Source organism: Epinephelus moara, chromosome 19 (assembly GCF_006386435.1).
Source record: "Epinephelus moara isolate mb chromosome 19, YSFRI_EMoa_1.0, whole genome shotgun sequence".
Taxonomy (NCBI): domain Eukaryota; kingdom Metazoa; phylum Chordata; class Actinopteri; order Perciformes; family Serranidae; genus Epinephelus; species Epinephelus moara.
The window spans coordinates 18,405,753-18,425,690 of record NC_065524.1 but is presented as its reverse complement, the minus strand read 5'-3'; the positions used below and the strand labels follow the sequence as shown (position 1 = coordinate 18,425,690).

Below are 19,938 nucleotides of genomic sequence, written 5' to 3'. Positions count from 1 at the left end.
TTCGCTGGCCCTTACATATCTGGCACACAGTACTACCCAAGACTATGAATGCACAAAGCTTTAGGGCATTTTTAAAGCTGAGCTGATTTGAAGCCTTGTCAGATTTAATCAGAGCTCCAGTCATCTCCTGTCTTGATTATGAGGACCACCACTTAACATGGAATACTCACTCGGCATGCTGCTAATAGGATATCTGTCTCTGAGATCTGCAGAGAGATTAGGTGGTTTTCAGAAAATCCACTGACATACTGAAGATGTCATTCCAGTGTCTCTCTGAGTGATTCGACAAACTACCTTGACTGACTCACATTGTGCCAAATTAAAGCAGCACTGACTTGTTTATTTGTAACAGACCGATATTGTCAATTAGACTCAACATTAAAGCTGCACAAATGAACATTTTTAGTTTAAAAATAGATCAATAATTCTACGTAATGTGAACGTGTCGCTTTAAGTGATGAACCCACAGCAAATTATCACCCATCTTAACACTTCCCCTAAGCTCTATTAAGCGTTTTAGCATCTTTCAGCTCATTGTTTTTAATTTTATGGCCACAACTTTACGGGTTTAGTTCACTCTCCTGGCTCTAATCAACCTTGTTTCTGGCAGCAAGCAGATGTTTTCGGTAAATGCTCTAAAATGCCTGCTACCCACCCAAGAACACATGGCTGACTAGGTTAGCAACTTTCTAGTGAACATTGTGGATCATTTAGTGGCTAAAATATCCCTCAGGAAGGTGTTGAGACCAAATACAGAGCTAAAAGGAGAGTGAATATAACATCAGGTGGCCGGACACATGACTCCAAATAAATGGTTATTGGCTGTGCATCATTTGGGTGTGCAATTAGGCAACTGTTGGCCAACAAAGTCAACTTTTTAGTATGTTAGTGGCCAAAAATCAGTAATGCAGGTTTAATTATTAACTTCTGCAATTTTAAGTGCTTAAAATATAACATCAAATGTTGCCTCTGTATATTTACTGTACGCATGAGCGATGAAGTAGGGCTTTTTTAGTTTTATTTTCTATCTGGTCTTCATGAACAAGAAAATACAAAACTCAAAAATCAAATTGAATTTTTTTGTATTTTCTAAAGTGGATTTGCAAAAAGCTGAAAGAGTTCTAGATTATATAAATTCAAACATAAAAAGTGAAAAATAGAATTAATTTAAAGGTTATCTGCATGAAATTCAGAGCATATAAACAATTTAAAGTCTGGATTGCCTGCACATGGCTCTCAACATGACATGAAGATGGCTGAGCTGGTGGCTAGCAGCTAACAGAGCTAACAGTCTGAACTGTGCTAACAATGGCAACAGTGATGACAGAGCTAATGGTGTTAACCAGGGGAGAACTACACAGTGGGCGCTATGCTTCCACAACAATGCCATTCTGCCACTGTGGGTCGTGATGGCATTACTAGCAGTAACGATAAGCTAGCCAGTGGGACACACACAAAGGGACTCACATGCACTAACATGCACGTACAGCCAGACTGGCCACCACAACAACCAACAGAGAAGCTCAGACAACAACACACACACACACACACACACACACACACACACAGGAAGTGTGACTTTATTCTCTGCTCAGAACTTCACCATATCTTTTCATAACAAACATTGTTTTGTTGTTATATTCATACTCTGAATGTCACATACTGCTCCTTTAAATTATAGATTCTCAGACAGCCAAACCACAATGCTGCATATTCATATTCAGCCTAAAGAACCCAGTTTCTTGGATTTAATTGGACACCTCGAAACCAAACTACCTCTTCCGAAGCCCATCTTCAATGGCAGTAAAGACCATTGTTGGTTCAGTCAAGTTTAGAAAGCGGCGTTTGTCTTGTCGGTCTCAGCAATGCTGCGGATAAAACTTCCAGGGCAATAAATTTATCACTATTGTCCCTTTGTTCTGTCTCGAACGTGTCTCTCCTGTTGTGATAATATTTGAGAAATATCTCAAATGTTTGATCAGACATACTGTAGAACCCGATGTTTGAGTGGTAGGCCAGCAAGAGGAGAAAACATAGCCCCTGTGTGGGTTTAATTGCCATGCTGCCTGACACTGCCTCACTTGTTTTTCCTCCATTTCTTGTAAGAAGTGCATATAATTGGCTCCACTGTTTGTGGATTCAGACTTGCTCATCGTCTAATAGAAATCATCTCTTTGGTGTGGAGGTGTCCTCTGGGAGCGGGGAGTCAGTGAGTCACCTTTGCCTGTCTGTGCTTTTCCTTTGTCCTCTATCGTTGTTCATCTTGGTTTTTAGAAAGAAGACAAAGAGAAGCACACACTGTTGGTTTTGTCAGGGAAGGTGAAATAAGGGAGTCTTGGAGTTGGGGAGGATGTTCCTGCAAAATGTGCATCCTATAATGAGTGAAAAAGTATTACACTTCAAGTGGGTGGATGTCAAGGTATCCAGGGTCCACTGTGTGTCAACAAAACATCACCAGGAAACAGTTAGCTTTTATAAAAAACAATTTTAGCTCTCAGCATGTCATAAAGTCACATCTGGTCAGAGGTATTGTGAGCTGATACAGTTCTTTAAACAGATTTGTACACCATATCTGCTGTTATTTGATTTTTGGGCACCTAAACCTCCTGATGCGTCATGAGATTAAGAATCATCACCCTTTGTTTAAACACTGCATGTCATGTTTCAGCACAGATGGCTAATCAAAGCTGGTATCAGTCAAAAATGAATATCCTTAGAATTAAGAAGAGCTTGGACATTCACATCTTATAAGAAATATATTCTATTATTCCCATGATATAGGTAAATTCAGCCCATATTTTCTTAAGTTAAAACATTATACTGACTACTATGAGGTTTGAAGATCCCTCCAATGAAAATCAAGTTTTTAATCTTGTTAACATGACCATATGGTGTTTCTTATATGCTACATATTATAAGACATATAATGAGCGAAATACCACAGCTAAGCATTTCACCTCAAACTGCAGTGTATCATTAGGTACGTTTCCATCCACCTTTTTAAAAAATAAAAAATAAAAGAACACGTTTTTATGCTTGGGGGATGGTGAAAAAGTTAGTGTATCAATAAAAGGTAAATGCAATGGAAACCTATCATCATTTCAAAAGCCATTGCAAGCTCTCTTCACCTCCTCTGAATGACTTTTAGGGTGCCTTCACACCTGCCCTGTTTGATTCTGTTCATTCGAGCTCAAGTCGTTTGTCCCTAATTGTGGTTCGTTTGAGAAGGTGTGAACACAGCAATCACACTCAGGTGCGCACCAAAGCAACCAGATTGAGACCTTCTTGAAGAGGTGGACTCGGTCCGGTTACAAACAAACTCTGGTGCGGTTCATTTGTGGTGAGAATGTGTTCCGACCTCGATCCGAACCAACTGCAGTCGCATGACACATTGTTTGGGTTAAACATGAGCATGTTACAGTCCTGGAGGATTATTAATGTGCACCTCCTCCTGTACTGCCTTAATATGCACATTCAGCGCATCCAGTGCATCAAAACATTGTTTTCTAGTTGGAGCCGCTCCTCGTTTTCAAACTGGTTTGACTAAAATGAACAATGACAGCAATATGTGGACTATATTGCTGTCATTGTTCATTTTAGTCAAACCATACATGACCAGCGCTAAAATCAACCTGTGTAGTTGTCCCTCCATTGTGACATTAGAAAGTGTCGCATTTGTCTTGCAAGTGTACTCTTCTTCAACGTTTTGTTTACTTCCTGGATTTTTCCCGCATGGAAATTCTGACCAATCAAGAGCAGCTTTCTTGCGCAGGGCATTTGATCTGGTCCGCTTGTAAATGCTGCCGTGAGAACACGAACCAACTCTAGGCAATTACGCAACTTTGTAAAAAAAAAAAAAAAAAAATGAGTCCCTGAAGAAAGCAAACTCTAGGTCTGAAAGCACCCTCAGAATGCTTATCAACTGTTTGAGGTTTGACTAACACTTTTTTAATTATGTCACCTCATTGCGCCCTCCTCTGCAGTGACATCTGACTGGAGAATTAGTCCAGCCTACTGCTTATCGCAATGAAGCATCTCAATATTCTCACAAAACTACTGGATTTAAAAGCCTATATAATTGCATTTTTTTGCCAATTTAATGAAAAATCAGTAAAAAAAAATTGCGCTACATTTGGATGGAAAGAACACGGATTCAGACAACCAGGGTTTCATACGTCACATATCTAAAGAACCAATCCCGTCAACTATCAAAGGAAAAGCTATGTATGTATATAGCTATGTATAGGTATTTCGCAAAGCTATGTTTCACTTTAATTTGCTGAGCTGGCAATGGAGAACATTTATCTAACATTAGCAACACATTATTAGCCGTTTAATAATTCTGTTTTTTTTTACCATGTTTCTACACTGCCCCTCTAGCACTGCATGGGAGTGGTTGATGGGCGTGGCCAACTTGCATATTTATAGACACATGCATACCAAATGAAGCGAAGGTTTAGAGTTCCATATAAGGTGTTTGAAGGCATGAAGAGAATTTTCACGGATGAAACGTCAACAGATCTTGAACAGAGATTAGTTTGTAGGCCTTAAATCAACACTATACATGTGCACACATGATGTCAAATATAAAACAGATATGCTCAAGGGCATATATGTGCTGTGTATTACACATACAGTAACTGAAGTACTATGCACATTTCAGCGATAGTATATTTTTAGTACACAAAGCCTGACCTCCATATAGTGAGGGTCAGGAAGGAGGGAATTAATTTATCCCTGCCTTCCTGTCAAAAGTTAAATGATTGGTGAAAAAAATAAAAAAAATCACCACACAGCTCGTTCCTACTCGCTTGGCAGCAGCCTCCTATCAGCAGGAATCCTCTGGTGAGGTTGGAGAGAATAACTGTATGCATTGTTTCGAGCCTTAAGAGCGTTACATATTGAAACAAAGTAGGCAGAAGCAGAAGTGTCATAAATATGAGCTCACTCCAGGTTGGTGCGAGGTACGTCAATAGAGCAGGAAGCAGAAGTAGCCATTTTCTGACTCTAGTGGCAAAGTCGATATATTTTGTTCTGTGTTTCTCTGCGGTTCAACAACACTTTGCCACCACCACTTTGTTGTTTGGACTTTTTAATGTCCTCCACCCAAGCACCTACTGTATAAAGCGCCGGGGCACTTGTTGCTTGATTCAAAAGGAGAGTGCTTCAATCAAAATAACAACCAGCCTCCTCCTCCCACATGGATTCAGAGCGGTTGGGAAGATAAAAGTAATGCTGTAAGGTCTGGTTCAGATTCTTCTGCAACATTTTAAACGTAGATCTTCACAGCAGATAGAGAGCAATTAATGTGCTTCTCCCCAGTAAGCTAATTTAAATCTCTTTCAGTGCTAATTGCTGTAATAGTTTTAAAAGTTAACTGGACTGAAAGTTTACTGTATTCTTATACAGCCAATTAATGAATGTGCAAATGGAGTAAATAACCAAAAAACAAATTGTGATTGGCAAATAAAAATGCCTGGAGCTCTGAGGAAAATAATTTAATCACCATGTCAACATTAGTTTAATCCAATTATTAAAGAGGGTGTTCTCAGCCTCACTATAGCAACAGCAAAATCTGAAATCCGTCTTAATGTTTTGCTTCGATAATATGTCACTGCTCCGTCTTTGTTCATTCCAGTGGCCTGTCATTGCATTATGAAGCAAAGTGTGCAACAGTTCATGGCAATTAGGCTTTTTAGTTTTCAATATATAGAGCGCCCAGGCACGGCCCGGGCCTTTAAGTCCCAGTTAAGTCAGACCACTGTAAGAAATTCTTTAAATTCCCTGTCCTGACCTTAAAATGCCGTCATTGAACGGGCTCAGAGTGTACCTCGTCAGCCCCTACCCTTACTTTCATGTCTATCAGCTCTGCAATGTTTTAATGTGGTCCCTTCCTCAGTTCCTCTGTTTCCATGGATACTGACACAGTGTGCTCAACATCTCCAGGCATTTGCCTTTCTAAAGGGCAGTATGAACTCCAGGTTTCAACCTTGCTTTTGTATGACTGCCTATGTCAAACCGCTTCTATCATAAAGTCCTCATCATGTACCTTTCTCGCTTTTTCAAATGCGCAGTTTTTATTTTATTTTTTACGCGGACTAATGAGGCTGGATAGGCACCCGGGTGAACCGTGAAACATAACGGCTGCATATGACCTGTTTCCAAGAAACAAGGCAGGCTCTATTTTCAGCACCTTGGACAGCAACAGCAAAGCTAGAATTAGCTTTGGATGTACAGGCTGTATAGCTGCTGTATGTGACGGACCCACATGGTTTCTGCTTCACTTAAAAATCATGGGCAGAAGCTTTTTTTTTACTTTCATGTATGATCTTCACCACTGACTTGTCTTGTTTATCTGATAACAATCACATACAGCACAGCGGGATGCTAACATACAGGTCAGTGAACTCATTAATCCACATGGAAGGGCAGCAACACTCCAGAGGTAGGGAATATGTAGCTATAAACCAGCACAGTAGATGCTATTTTGTGTTCAAAGCTTATTAAACAAAGATTTATAGCACACAATGCACATGTGATTTTGCACAAAAGCAGCTGTAGACACCTGTAATTACCACATGGGCAGGTGGCAAAGTGTCATGGGAGCGTCATGTGCTCTGGTTTGATGTGTTGCTTTGATATTTTTGTCTCTGATACTTTACCTTTGTATCAAAGAGATCGGAAATGTGGCATTATGACTGACATACTGCACCTGAATGCATCCTATATGAACTTCAATAAATGTCTAGGTTTACATACTTGAGGTGGACAGATTTCTCCACTTCTGGTATGTGAGGTAATGCAGGATTACTGTCTCGTGTGAACCCCATGAACACTACAGGGGATGGATGGATTTAGCGTGGTTTTCTCAGTGGGGATGTAAAGTGTATGGCGGATCTCACAGTATGGTGTGGACGCCCTGGGACGAGATGATACACTTCAATCTTTCCCTCTTTGTGCGGAGTCACTCAGATTACCGCCGCCTCACACTGCAAACAATCTGAACCGGGAAGAAAAAAAAAAAGAAGCTTAATCTCGTCTCACTCACAAATGTCAGCGTGCAATGACAAGATTCTTAAGGATACTTCTTTATTTCTAATCCTCTTCTAAACAATCGCATTTGGAGATGCCTCTCGTCGGAACAAAGATGGACAGGCTAATGAAGCTGAAATGTGTCGCTACACTGTCGGCTCCTGAATGCAATCTGCTGCCTCCGACGCGTGCGTTCTGTATCATTTAAGCAGTGTTGTGTTTTGTTCCCCTCCTCTCTGTGTAAAACAGTTGACCTTGGCTCACATGCCTCCAGGTGGGATCCCCAGCATACTAATGAGGGTTAGTGCAGAGGAATGCTACGCCATGGCTTTCTGTGTCAGCTAGCCCGGCTCTGATCTTTACTACAATTGCCACCTCTGTTGCTGCAGTTTAAACCGATGCTTTGTTTCATTCAGTGCACAGGATGGTACTTCAGCGGATGGTCTAGACAGGCAAAATGCTGTCGGTGCTGCAATAACAGTTCAAGGAAATAAAGGAATATCAATACAGGAATCTGTACTGTACTTTCATGCATTTGTTTGTATCTATGCAGTGCTATTGTGTTACAGCAACATTCTGTATCTATATATGTCAATGAACATATCTCTTCTTTTTTTTGTCCCTGTATCAATAGGTCGTCTGCATCATGACGACAGCCTTTCTGCACTTCTTCTTCCTGGCATCCTTCTGCTGGGTCCTCACAGAGGCCTGGCAGTCCTACATGGCAGTGACGGGAAAGGTTCGGACCAGGCTCATCCGCAAGCGCTTTCTGTGTCTGGGCTGGGGTAAGTAAGCAGCATGTTTCCCTAAACCTCTTCATTATCTCCCATCATCCCTCGCAGCTGCCATTTTCTCTCAAGGTCTCTGGCCAAGGTGTCTTTCCAAGTATGTCTCGTCCCGTCCGCCGTTCTCATCCTCTCCGTGGGGCGGCCAGATCTCCATCCTATCAGGCTCTTTGTTGTGATGCTTTTGTGCTCCAGTCAAGCTCTCTGAGGGCCGAGTAAATGGACCGGCCTTGAGCAGTGGGGGGAGACAGACTGGTGCGGCTCTCCCGTAGCAGGTTGCGATGACCTTATGTCTGATAAAGAGGGTGTGAGCTGAGCATTTACGCTGCAGCGGAATATATTTATCTCTCAGAAAAGAGTTCAGGACAATGAAAGATTTGCAAAGGTGAAGCATATTGAATTTATATGCTCTGCTGCATGATTATACGTACTCTTAAATCCTTTTTCAAAGTCTAATGTTCAGTCGTGTGCAACACTAATAGTAGTGGTATCATTACTGAAACACAGGTAGGAACTAATATAATGTATTTATCATCCATAGTGAGACATATTTTAATCAGTCTGTGTCTCGGATAATTAAGTTTCCTCCCACGCTGTGCTCCGTGCACTTGAATATCACATCACAAAAATAAATAAATATATAAAATGACTATTGTACTGTACATATCTGTCAATAAATGCAGGCAGTCAGAAATATCTGTATCAAAATTTCAAGATTTCAGTTTTTTTCTCCATTTGATAAATGTCAGTTTGAATCCTCGTCCAAAGGGTTCTTTCTTACATACTGCTAGAAATCTCTCCCTTTAAAAAAAAAAAAAAATCAATTTGATTATGAAAGAGCCCACACTCATTCTTCTTGTTACCTAGCAACAAACAAGGCTCTCTTAGTCATTGCAGTGCCACTGCTTGCTGCAAAAAAAAAAAATGGACAAAGGCTGTTCTACAATCACATGGATTTCTCCAGAAAGGCCAATTTGATGATAAATAACACAATCAATATCTCCTTGTATGACAGTAAAAACGCATTAAATAATATGAGAGCTGTTTTTATACATATATATATATATATATATATATATATATATATATATATATATAAGATGACTCCGAAAATGAAACGACTGTAATCCTCTACAGATTACCACCTGTATTCAAACAGAAGGCATTTTCAGAACTGATTTCCACAAGCGATGCGCAGCACACGGTACCTGTTGTCTCTTAATTCAGCCCGTTTGAAGTGCAGCGTCTCCACGAGCATGCTGTTGCCCGCGCCGGTGATTCATGACATGCTTGTGTACACTCGGCACTCTTTACCTCTTCAGCACTGCAGAGAGGCACTGGATGGCCACAGGGTCTTTGCCTCATGCCTCCAGGAAACTGATTACATCAATAGCACCTGCCCGCGCTGCTCTGAGAGGAAAAAAGCGTTAATATTCTGAGCACACAGTAGTGAGGAGCGAATCCATTACACCGATCCATAATGAGGAGCCATACAGCAAAAAAAGGAGAAAAAATCCCTTCGTATAAAAAAGGTGTGGAGGGCGGTGAAATTTCTTACAGTACAGTGGTGAAATCTCACCACGTGGTTTTCTGGACTCTGATGCATTGCTGCCATTTTGTCAAAGCACAGCGCAGTCTGTTCTCTTCTGCTGCTTAGTGGAACACTGTACAGCATGTTGATTGAAATATCAAAATGCATATAACAGATCATGTACTCCCTATTCTCTCTACATTATTGTTTAGTCTCATACTGTATCTTCTAATTGAATGAATCTAGCTGCACTCTGTTTAATGACTGCAAGGCACAGAGGCTGACTTTTCCTGCACTGAAGTGGGCTCATGCTCTCATGTCTGACAAGAACTGCTCGAATAACTATTGATTGTTTTTCTCTTTTTAAGGATTACCAGCTTTAGTGGTTGCTGTTTCAATGGGATTCACCAAAACAAAGGGCTATGGGACATCCTTATAGTAAGTTTTCCTTTGATTTAACTGTATTTATTATTCAGTCCGCACACTGTAGGTTCATGGTAACACTTAAGAGTAATGATCAAGTGCGTCTGCAGTGGCTTACTTATCCTAAATACTGCCATAAACAAAGTCCCCTGAACCCAATCAAATTTCAAAATAGCGCAGCAAGACCCCAATTTCATGTGAGTTGTATCCCTGCTGGATACCAAGCGCATAAACACTGCTTAAAATCTCTTTAGCATTTTATTACCCTGTGAAACTTTGGAAGTAGAGTTACAGCATATGGCACTCCTCCCCTGACAATTGAGGGAAATACAATTGTATGCTGGTGTGCGCCATTAACTTGGATGTTAATGTCTTGGTGGGAGTTAACTGTTTTTTCCTGCTTTCCCCTGCAGCTGTTGGCTGTCTTTGGAGGGTGGGCTTCTGTATGCCTTTGTTGGACCAGCAGCTGCTGTTGTTCTGGTATGTTTCACTCATCAGATGTCCAGGTTGAACTTTAATAGAGACAAAAATACAGAGTTTAAAGCAATCCTTCTTAATACATGAAACTGTGTAGCTTGTGAATAATTCTCATGATAATATAACACAATCTCAGCGGTGGTACAGTATCAATGTGGTGCGTTTGCAGTGTGTTAAAACTCGACACAAAATACCCAACAGGAGGAACACACTCTGCTTTCAAAGTGAAAGTAATGAGCGTCCCATCAGGCAATGTGCTCAAGCAATTCCCTTTCATTTGCCATAATGGTGCTCCATGTAGCTGTGAGGTTATAAAGTATTAATGCATTAGATTTGTTCAAAATGTAATATACATGGGTGTTTTAATCATCTTGTATTTACATTGTTGTACGGAGGAAATTACACAAAGAATGTGATTATGCAAATCACTAAGACTGTGTCACAGGAACGGGGGACATCGACGACTGAGTGATATTTCTCATTGTTAACCACTCTTCTGTGGTGGGATTTGAAATAAAGTGATTTCAGATACAAAAAAAACATTTAAAAGCGACTAAACGTCTTAGTTTGAGCTTCAGATGCAGAGAGACTTAAAGTCCTGCTGTGCTGTCGTTTTCGTTTGTGATGAACCTCTGAGGAACACAAGCTAATCTCTGTAAAAAAAAAAAAAATGGCAGGAACAACCCTCTGCAGCGAGAAGGAACACTATACTGCTGTTATCACTGTATTGATACTGTAACATCGTAATAAGATGTCTCGCAGACACAGAGCGAATAAAAACTTCCCCAAATGTATTTGTATAAATACTTAATGAGCTCTTTATCTCAGCTGGAGGGATTCGAAATAGCCGAATATTTTAAAGAATTCCAAGCTGCCCAGCCGCTGTAAATCTCCAGTTTTTTTATTAGCCTAGGTGCTGCTAATAATAGGAGAAGGTGCCTTTGAGAAGACGAGTGTTTCCTGTCAGGCAGAGCTTTTCTTAAGGCTGTTGTGCCGGGCTGTGTATCCAGAGCATGCCTCATCCATTGGCTGAAATGTCACAGAGATGAGCAAACAATAGAAGCTAGAGGTCAAAGCTCAGTGGAGAAAAAAAACGCCGCGAGGGATAATGGCATTAAATTACCTACCTATGTAGAATGTCAAGCTGGGGAGTTAAATGGTATATTTAACATTGGATTTTGAAATAAAATCATGTTGCAGGTGATTTACTGAGCATGTTCCTGTTCCCTTCCTGTCGACAGGTCAACATGGTGATCGGTATCTTGGTGTTTAATAAACTAGTGTCCAGAGATGGCATACTGGACAAGAAGCTGAAGCACCGTGCAGGGTATGACAGCACATCCTTGTTAGTACCTCATTTTTCTTCTCAACATTTTTCCTTCATGCAAAAATACAAATATGTTTAGATTATTTTTTCTTCTTTACACATATGGAGATTTAGACCTCCTTTTCTTCCCGTTAGAAAGGAAATTAGAGGCATAAACATAAAGAGGTCAGATCTCTCTCGGGAGCGAAATGGCTTCGCATGTCTTTGGCAGAATCAGTCCAAGATGAAAATCATTAAATACGCCCACACATTGGCTGCCTCTGCTGTTGCTAATATGGCGGGGGAGATTTTAAAGTCGTGGTAGTGGCTGTTAGCGTTGTTTGTCATGCTGTTGTCTCTATGTCCCACAGACAGATGAGTGAGCCGCATACAGGATTAACTCTCAAGTGTGCCAAATGTGGTGTTGTATCAACAACTGCTTTATCAGCAACTACAGCTAGCAATGCAATGTAAGTGCCTGTCAGTGTCTGTGAATCAATAAGACGATGCTACAGGGAGTCTCTGCATGTACAGCGTGTCCACCTCTACGATTTAGACCTTGCAGTCCACTGCAGCGTAAACTGATGTTCCAGTTACATACACAGTGCACCAGAGCTAGAGTACAGGAATGTCTTTCACTGTAAACATGCGATGTTACGTGCTTATTTGACAGTAAACTTACATAACTGCTAGCATGCACGTTGAAAACCCTGGAGTGAAAAGGCCCTGATGGAGACGCCGCGTTTCACTCCAGACCTTATCATGCCATCTGCACCAATTTGCTTGCTTTTATTTCCTCGACACAATCCTTCCTCCCTTCTCTCAGGGCGTCCCTGTGGAGTTCCTGTGTCGTCCTACCTCTGCTGGCTTTGACCTGGATGTCTGCGGTGCTCGCCATGACAGACAAGCGCTCCATCCTCTTTCAGATCCTGTTTGCCGTCTTTGACTCGCTGCAGGGTTTTGTCATTGTGATGGTGCACTGTATCCTACGGAGAGAGGTAGGGGATGATTTGAAGTCATCTTTCTTTCACCAATTTTGTTGTTATGCAGGGAGACGACATATAGGTCCAGTGTGTAGGATTTAGTGGCATCTATTGGTGACTCTGTAGAAGAAATCTATGGTATTCATTCTAAGGTAACGAAAACATAAGGACTCTTATTTTCAGGTAAACATAGTTATGAATATTCTATATTATTTCTGCCAGTAGATGCTCCTAAATCCTTCACACTGGACCTTTAACTTGCTCCAGATGTTAACCACCTTAACAAAACAACCCTAAAAAATAACCTTTGCTGGTTTTTTAGCATTATTTTTTGAATCACAAGTAAAATACACTATATTTTTACACTTGACAGAGGACAGTACTTAATAACAAAGGCAATAAACCTGTCAGTGTGATATGCAGTGTCGCAGACATGATGAAAAATGTACTCCTCCTGTCTTTAGGTCCAAGATGCTTTCAGATGTCGCCTCAGAAACTGCCAGGACCCAATCAGCGGTGATGCAACAGGAACCTTCCCTAATGGGCATGCTCAGATAATGGTAGGCGCAGTTACCCCCTGTTATCTGCAACCATTAGATCCTCTATAATTTAAGAAGACCCAATGTTCCCTGGTTATTTATAATACACATGCAAACCCCCCTCCTCGTTCTCCATTGACCTTAATTTAACTTGTGCTCTCTCTCTCCTTTAATTCATTATTATTCAGTTTAATATGGCCTCTTGAACATGAGGCATTGTTTCCCATAGGTTTATAATTTTCCACACAACGCTTTTGCAAAGCTGCAATTACATGCAAGGTAGACACTTGGCCCTCTGATAAATGGCATTAGTTCCCTTTGGTTTTCTTAGGCCCTAAGCCCAATCCTTTATTTCCATTTGATTGAACTTGCTGTCCATGTTTGCCATGCATCCCTCTCATTTTCTCTCACAGGGTAATAGAGGACTGTTCCCAGACTGACCTTTGAAATGGGACACCAGTCCTCTTCATCTAGCGTGACGACGCCACTGGCACATCATGGCAATGATCTGCCATTAGTATTCTAATGCCCCTCAGAGTGAAATAGTTTTCATGATAGCAGAATGGTGTCAAGGCCCCCCCCGGTTCAATACAGTCATTAGCAGCGGGCACAAAATACTTCCCAGCTGCTGCAGTTGCATTTTTGTACCATAGATGTGTTATTGATATATTGTTAGGATGAAGCAGAGAAACCTGACTGCATTGCATTTTCCCCAAAGCATTGGGAAATAATAAAAAATGCTATTGATCCTAATCTTGCAGCGAGCTTTTGCACAATAGGATGCCTCTGGGTTTTTTGTTTTTTTTTTGCATACACTTCAAAATGCTTCATTTTTAGCAACACTGACCATTTGACTGTCCTCTGCCCACACAGACGGACTTTGAGAAAGACGTGGACATCGCCTGCCGATCAGGTAAAGAACAGATGGTCTCCTTATTAACAAGACTCTCCTTGCCTTGCATGTAAAAAAGAAAAAACCCCAAAAGAGGTTAGACAGTAAAAAATAGCTGAGGTTACATAACAACCAACAATCCCCACAGGAGTTTTTTTCACAGTTACCAAAACACTGACTTTAATCTGAGAACAAAACAGCATAAAGAGAGCTGCTGGATATTCACTTTGGCTTTACTGCAATAAATGTGAAGAACAGCAGCTCTTTCCATCTTCTGGCAGTCGCACTTCGTAATTATGTTTTTCATTAACATGTCATAGAATAGGCGCGTAGGTGCTAGGTGTCTCATTTGGGGAGGATTTTCTTCCTCGACTCAAACTAGTGGGAGGGGAGTATTTCTACCGGATTCCTGCATCTCCTGTACTTCTGCACCACTGTAGTTACTGGGAGACAAGTGTATGATTTAATAAGATAAAAAATGTTCCTGAGAGATCGTGCAAGTTACCTTTCATGTTACTAGCAGTGGCAACTAGCACGAGCCCGGAGCCTCGTCTGTCTTTAATCCCTTCCAAACCAATGAAGAACACATCCTAAATGGATCTGCAGGGAATAACCGAGCTGACCACTACTCGCAGCTCTCACAGCTTGTTAAGAGGCGTAAAGGGCCTGTCTGGCTCTTCTGACCCACATTACTTCACGCCGTGCAGTCTTGTAAAGCTAAAGTGAAAATACCCGATACAAAAAAAGCCGAGCAGACAGGTGTCATTTATAAATCATGACCAGATTCAGACCAAAGCAGAACCGCGGTCGGAGAGGAGTGCACTTTACAGATTATTCTCCAGGGCTCGCCGAGTTTTAGTTGCTTGTTTACAAACAGGGATTATTGTCAGCAGCAGAAGTAATAATCTGCAGTGTCACCCTACAGAATATAAAAGTAAACTGAGCATCAGACTGTTTTCCTCTCGTCCACACCAAGCATTAAGTCAGACTCAAATAAAAAGGCGAGTGTGAGATCTTATTTGTTGTCCTTGTAATCTCCTTGCAGGCCTTTTGTGAACAGACAACATAATTCCTACTGATTCATGAGGCAAAGATTAAAACGCTCAGTGGGGAGGACAGGGTGTTCTTATAACCGCGAGGCACGATAGCTGCTTTTTCTTATATAACATTTGGTGCATTACAAGGTCATTACCAATCACTAAATTAGGATTAGGATGCTTCATGGTGTGTGGCAGGGAGATTTTCAGGGAGTAACCACTCTACTTTATTTACTGTTACATCCTCTAGAGATACCTGCTGCTGAGTCTCTTTGCATTCAGGTGTAATGTTACACTCAGAGCATATTCACACACATTTGTCCTGTCTTTACAGTTTTCCCTCTGCAACACAAAATCCTTAGAGAGTTGCTTCATATTGATTTGAATTCCCTTGTTCTTGTGGCCATATGCTGGATAATCTCAAACAAACTGTGACACTACTTTCATTGCTGAGAATTCCCAACTAATCCTTGTATCACTCTGCCCTGCAGCACTCCACAAAGACATGGGCTCTTGTCGCGCCGCCACCATAACAGGCACCCTCTCCCGCATTTCCCTCAATGATGAGGAGGATGAGAAGGCCCCTGAGGGCCTCAACTACTCCACGTTGCCTGGCAACATCATCTCCAAAGTGATTATCCAGCAGCCTTCAGCTCTGCACATGCCGATGGGAGTGGGCGATCTGAAAGAGCAGTGCATGGCTGACAGCAACGCTGACATGCGCCGCACTGTTTACCTGTGCACCGACGACGCCATGCGCCAGAGCGACCATGACATGGTCGGCCATGACATGGAGGGCCACGGGGTGCAGGGCCAGATGATGGAGACGGACTACATAGTCATGCCTCGTGCCTCTGCGGCAGCGGTGTCAGGGTCGGGCAACGTGCCCACCCTCCTGAAAGACGACACCAAGATGAACATCACTATGGATACGCTGCCACACGAGAGGCTGATGCATTACAAGATGAGTCCTGACTTCAATATCAGCCCGTCAGGCATGGACCACATGAATGTGAACCTGGAGCAGCAGTATCCTAGCGCTCCCGAGCAGATGCAAAACCTGCCCTTTGAACCTCGCACGGCTGTTAAGAACTTCCTCGCTGAGATGGAGGAATCTGCGGGGCTTTCTAGGAGTGAGACAGGGTCTACAATATCTATGAGCTCTTTAGAGGTACATATGCTCGTGTGGATAAAGTTCACAGGATTCAGAGCTGCAACACACACCTTAACATACACCATACACCTTAATTAATGTTTATATCTTCTTAAACTGATAACTGAATAATTTAATGCTTTCATTTTTTATTTCCACAGAGACGAAAGTCACGATATTCTGATCTGGACTTTGAGGTACGTAAGAACATTTTTTATTTCCTTATACATGCATCTAGCTTTTTTTATGCAGAGAAGCCTTTTTTTTGCAGTTGTGTTTGTCATTTGATTTACTAGTACATGTTGTGCCTCTTAAGCTTATTGGAGTTACACAGCCTTGACTCAACATGATTTATTGACGTGCTGTGTAGTTAAGGTAAAAGCAAAGGCTCTCAACTGACAAACAGGGCGACAGTTCTCATCTACATTTTGTCCTCCTCCATCTCCTACATCCATTAGCTATACGTTGATTTTCAAAAATGTATGCTTTTAAAGTCATTTGCACATTTCACATCTGATTTTACCACTGGTTTCAACAATGATTATATTGGCTTGCAAACACATATTCAAACCCCCTTTGGCAGGTTGCAGCATTTCCTTTGCATTGTTAAAGCAGGCTTTGCTGCATATATATTGCACGCACTTTCAAAGTAAAGGAAACATGAGGCTTCTGGCAGCGATTTTGGCGTGGGGTGCATTTTGTTTTCGCTTCGATGCACACCAACCCTTAAAATGGAAGATTTGTGCCAGGGTTTGATTATAAGGATTTCCCTTACGCCAACAAAACTCTAAATGAGGCAATTTGTCACTGAAGAATTATGTTTAATCCAGATACTCCTGACATTGCAAATTAAAATAGTTCAGGCTTTCAGTGTCCTATCACCCTAACTTTAATTATCTCGGTGTTTCCTTTATTTTGGCAGTCACTTTTATATATATGCAGAGACAAGTAGATTTGTTTCAAACCTGGCCTATAAGTAAACTACCATGACACTAACAAATTGATCAGAGTTGGAGGGGGTGGAGAGGAAGATGCATTTCCATTATTGGCTGTCAATACCAAAGAAAAAACCCTTGCCATTGCAGAAAGTCATGCACACCAGGAAAAGACACATGGAGCTGTTCCAGGAACTGAATCAGAAATTTCAAACCCTGGACCGATTTCGAGACATACCAAATATGGGCAGCATGGTGAGTAACAGGAAACCAGGGGGGTGGCGGTCAGCCAATTAAAGAGAGCAACATCAAAATACCCTATTTAAAATATCCGGTGCAGGACACATAATGTGTGATTGTGCAAATGAGCAGTTACAATATGTAGCGAGAGTATTCATGTGGAAGCGAAACCTTCCTACACATAGTGGGCCTGCCAGCAGCTGGCGGGGGGCGAGTGAGGGGGCTGCCCCTTAAAAAGCACTGAAGCATTTTCTCCACAAGGCCAGTCTCAGGGAAGAAAGACCTTTGGTAATCTTGTTGCAATAGAGTGCATCCATTCCAATGCAAGGCCATGAATGCACCTTTATTTACATGCACATTTATCTACTTAGCAACCCCATCATTTTTCCATTAATGCATGGCAGATTATTTAACCTATCAACATCTATACAAATACTACCTTAAGTTCGCTGTTCTCTTATTGCAACTGTGTGGGGGGAAACTTTTTCTTCTTTGTCACTTTGGATATAGAAGTCAGGCGAATTGTTCCTGACCTTGCTGCAAATCAAAAGTCCCACCATCTGTCTCCACACCTGGCTGGAGCTGTAGACAATGGGGGTGTCAGGCTTTATCCGTCTCTCTCAGACAAGCAGCAATGTTTTCTGTATTGAATGCAACAAATAGAAATTGGGCTGGTGACCAAACACAGCCAGACTATTAGACAATGTCAGCTACGCAGCAGCCTTTTTGGCTGCATGTAATCCTGTTTTTTTTTCCACTCACATTTCAATCACCCCTACAGCACAATGTAATTTGAGGCCCGTTGCTTAGTTACCAGTGCAAGTTCTTTTGTATAGAAAACGATAACTACAGTAGATTCTCACTCACTCCCCCTTCTCTTTTTCCTTTTTTTTCCCCAAATGAATCTACTGCAGAGCTGGCTGCAGACATTAGTATCCATTTTATATCCCCTGACTGGGAGTAGCTTCTCTCCCTTATTTGCAATAGTGTCTTTGGGACTGTCAATGAGAGCACATTCAGACGAATGGCTCACACATGAAGCCCATACAGCGCACCAGTTTCTGAGCTTGGGGAAAACACAATTCCGTTACAACTCCACGATAAGCATGGTCACATTTAATACACTGTCATTATCTTTTGTTATTTGATGCTTTCCACAGCATTAACTCATTATTTTCAATTAGCAATGGGTAGGAATTCATACAATGCCCTTTTGAATGAAATGACTTGACTGGAAACGTGTTTTTTTTTTGTTTTGTTTTGGTGAAAATAACAGTCTAGCCGCAGAGGATGTCAAACCACTAATATCACACCCCACTGGCCATGTTCACAGGATAAGGCAATGCCAAACAAGAACCCATGGGAGAGCTACAATCCAGCCTGTGAGTACCAGAATTACGCCACTATGAATGTACTAGAATCTGACACCAAGGACTCACTGGAGATGACGCCTGCGGAGTGGGAAAAGTGTGTCAACTTACCCTTGGACGTCCAGGAGGGAGACTTCCAAACGGAGGTCTAGAGGGTGACGGAGGAGAAAATGCAAACTAGAAAAAAGGAGGAGAAAGAGATGTATTTTGCACTGAATAAAGCAACAGACTTTTCTAACAGCCTTGGCATACATATCTGGATAATACGAGTGTGGCAGGGACATTATGTGCCAATACAATATAAGGACTGAGGAGAGAGAAAAAAGAAAAAAAAGGGAAAAAAACATCAGTGTTACTTTTTGTATTCTCACTAGTGTACTTAGTGTGGGGCAGCCTGGTGTACAATATTTACCATCATGTGTTTCAAATTATCTGTTGAGGAATTGGCTAAAAAAGGTAATCTCTCTAGATGAAACCTCACAAAGCAAATGACATGCCATGTCGTCCCAGCTTCGTTGGGTCTAGTTTTGATTTCATAAAACTGGACCCGGGAGCACAATGTATATATTTATGCAGGTTTTTAAAAAGTTTATAACAGTCTGTTTGGCCATTACTACACTTTTTACTTTATAATATAAAACATGGGAGGCAAAGAGGATTTTTTCTGTCATATTAAAATGAATGTTTGTCAAGCTACATTCTTCATTGCTTTAAATGCAATAAAGATAATACTCACTTTTATATAAATAATATATTTCACAACTTTAATACTGCAGAAACTGCTTGAAGGATCCCGGCAAGCTCTCTCATCTGCAGCTCTGTATAAAATATTTAAAAACAAAATGTTGTATGGTGTAAATAAACTTTTGTCTACATATGTTTTACTTGTGCCAATTTATTTTAATGAGAACAAATGCCAACCTGATCAAAAGTTATAGCGAAAAATGTTAACATTTGAAAAGGAATGTAAATAAAAGAGGAAATATGTTCGTACTGCTTCAGAGGTTGTGTCAAGTTTATGTGGTTTGTTGGTTGTGGAATGGATTTCTCACTCTGATGTTTGAATGTATAAAATCACATGATGGGCATGTGACTGGATATGACAATACAGCTGTCCCTGTGCCTGACTTACTCTAAAATAATGTCCAAAATATTGATTTACTGACACATATTGATTCTGAATATATTGAAAATACCTTCAATACTCATTTCCTGCAGTAGCAATGGTACTACTT

At 41.2% G+C, this 19,938-nt stretch overlaps 1 protein-coding gene across 1 annotated transcript in view; it reads left to right on the top strand.

Annotated features, from left to right (window-relative positions):
* Nucleotides 1–19,701, top strand: part of adgrb3 (adhesion G protein-coupled receptor B3) — a 139,090-nt gene extending 119,389 nt beyond the window's left edge. The window contains exons 20-31 of the mRNA XM_050070470.1: nt 7,667–7,817; nt 9,717–9,786; nt 10,185–10,251; nt 11,490–11,575; nt 11,926–12,024; nt 12,381–12,552; nt 13,002–13,097; nt 13,950–13,989; nt 15,497–16,176; nt 16,320–16,355; nt 17,244–17,348; nt 18,667–19,701. Coding sequence (XP_049926427.1) covers nt 7,667–7,817; nt 9,717–9,786; nt 10,185–10,251; nt 11,490–11,575; nt 11,926–12,024; nt 12,381–12,552; nt 13,002–13,097; nt 13,950–13,989; nt 15,497–16,176; nt 16,320–16,355; nt 17,244–17,348; nt 18,667–18,855 — 1,791 coding nt within the window. The 3' untranslated portion in view covers nt 18,856–19,701. The remainder of the gene's footprint in view (nt 1–7,666; nt 7,818–9,716; nt 9,787–10,184; nt 10,252–11,489; nt 11,576–11,925; nt 12,025–12,380; nt 12,553–13,001; nt 13,098–13,949; nt 13,990–15,496; nt 16,177–16,319; nt 16,356–17,243; nt 17,349–18,666) is intronic.
* Nucleotides 19,702–19,938: the final 237 nt, after the last annotated feature.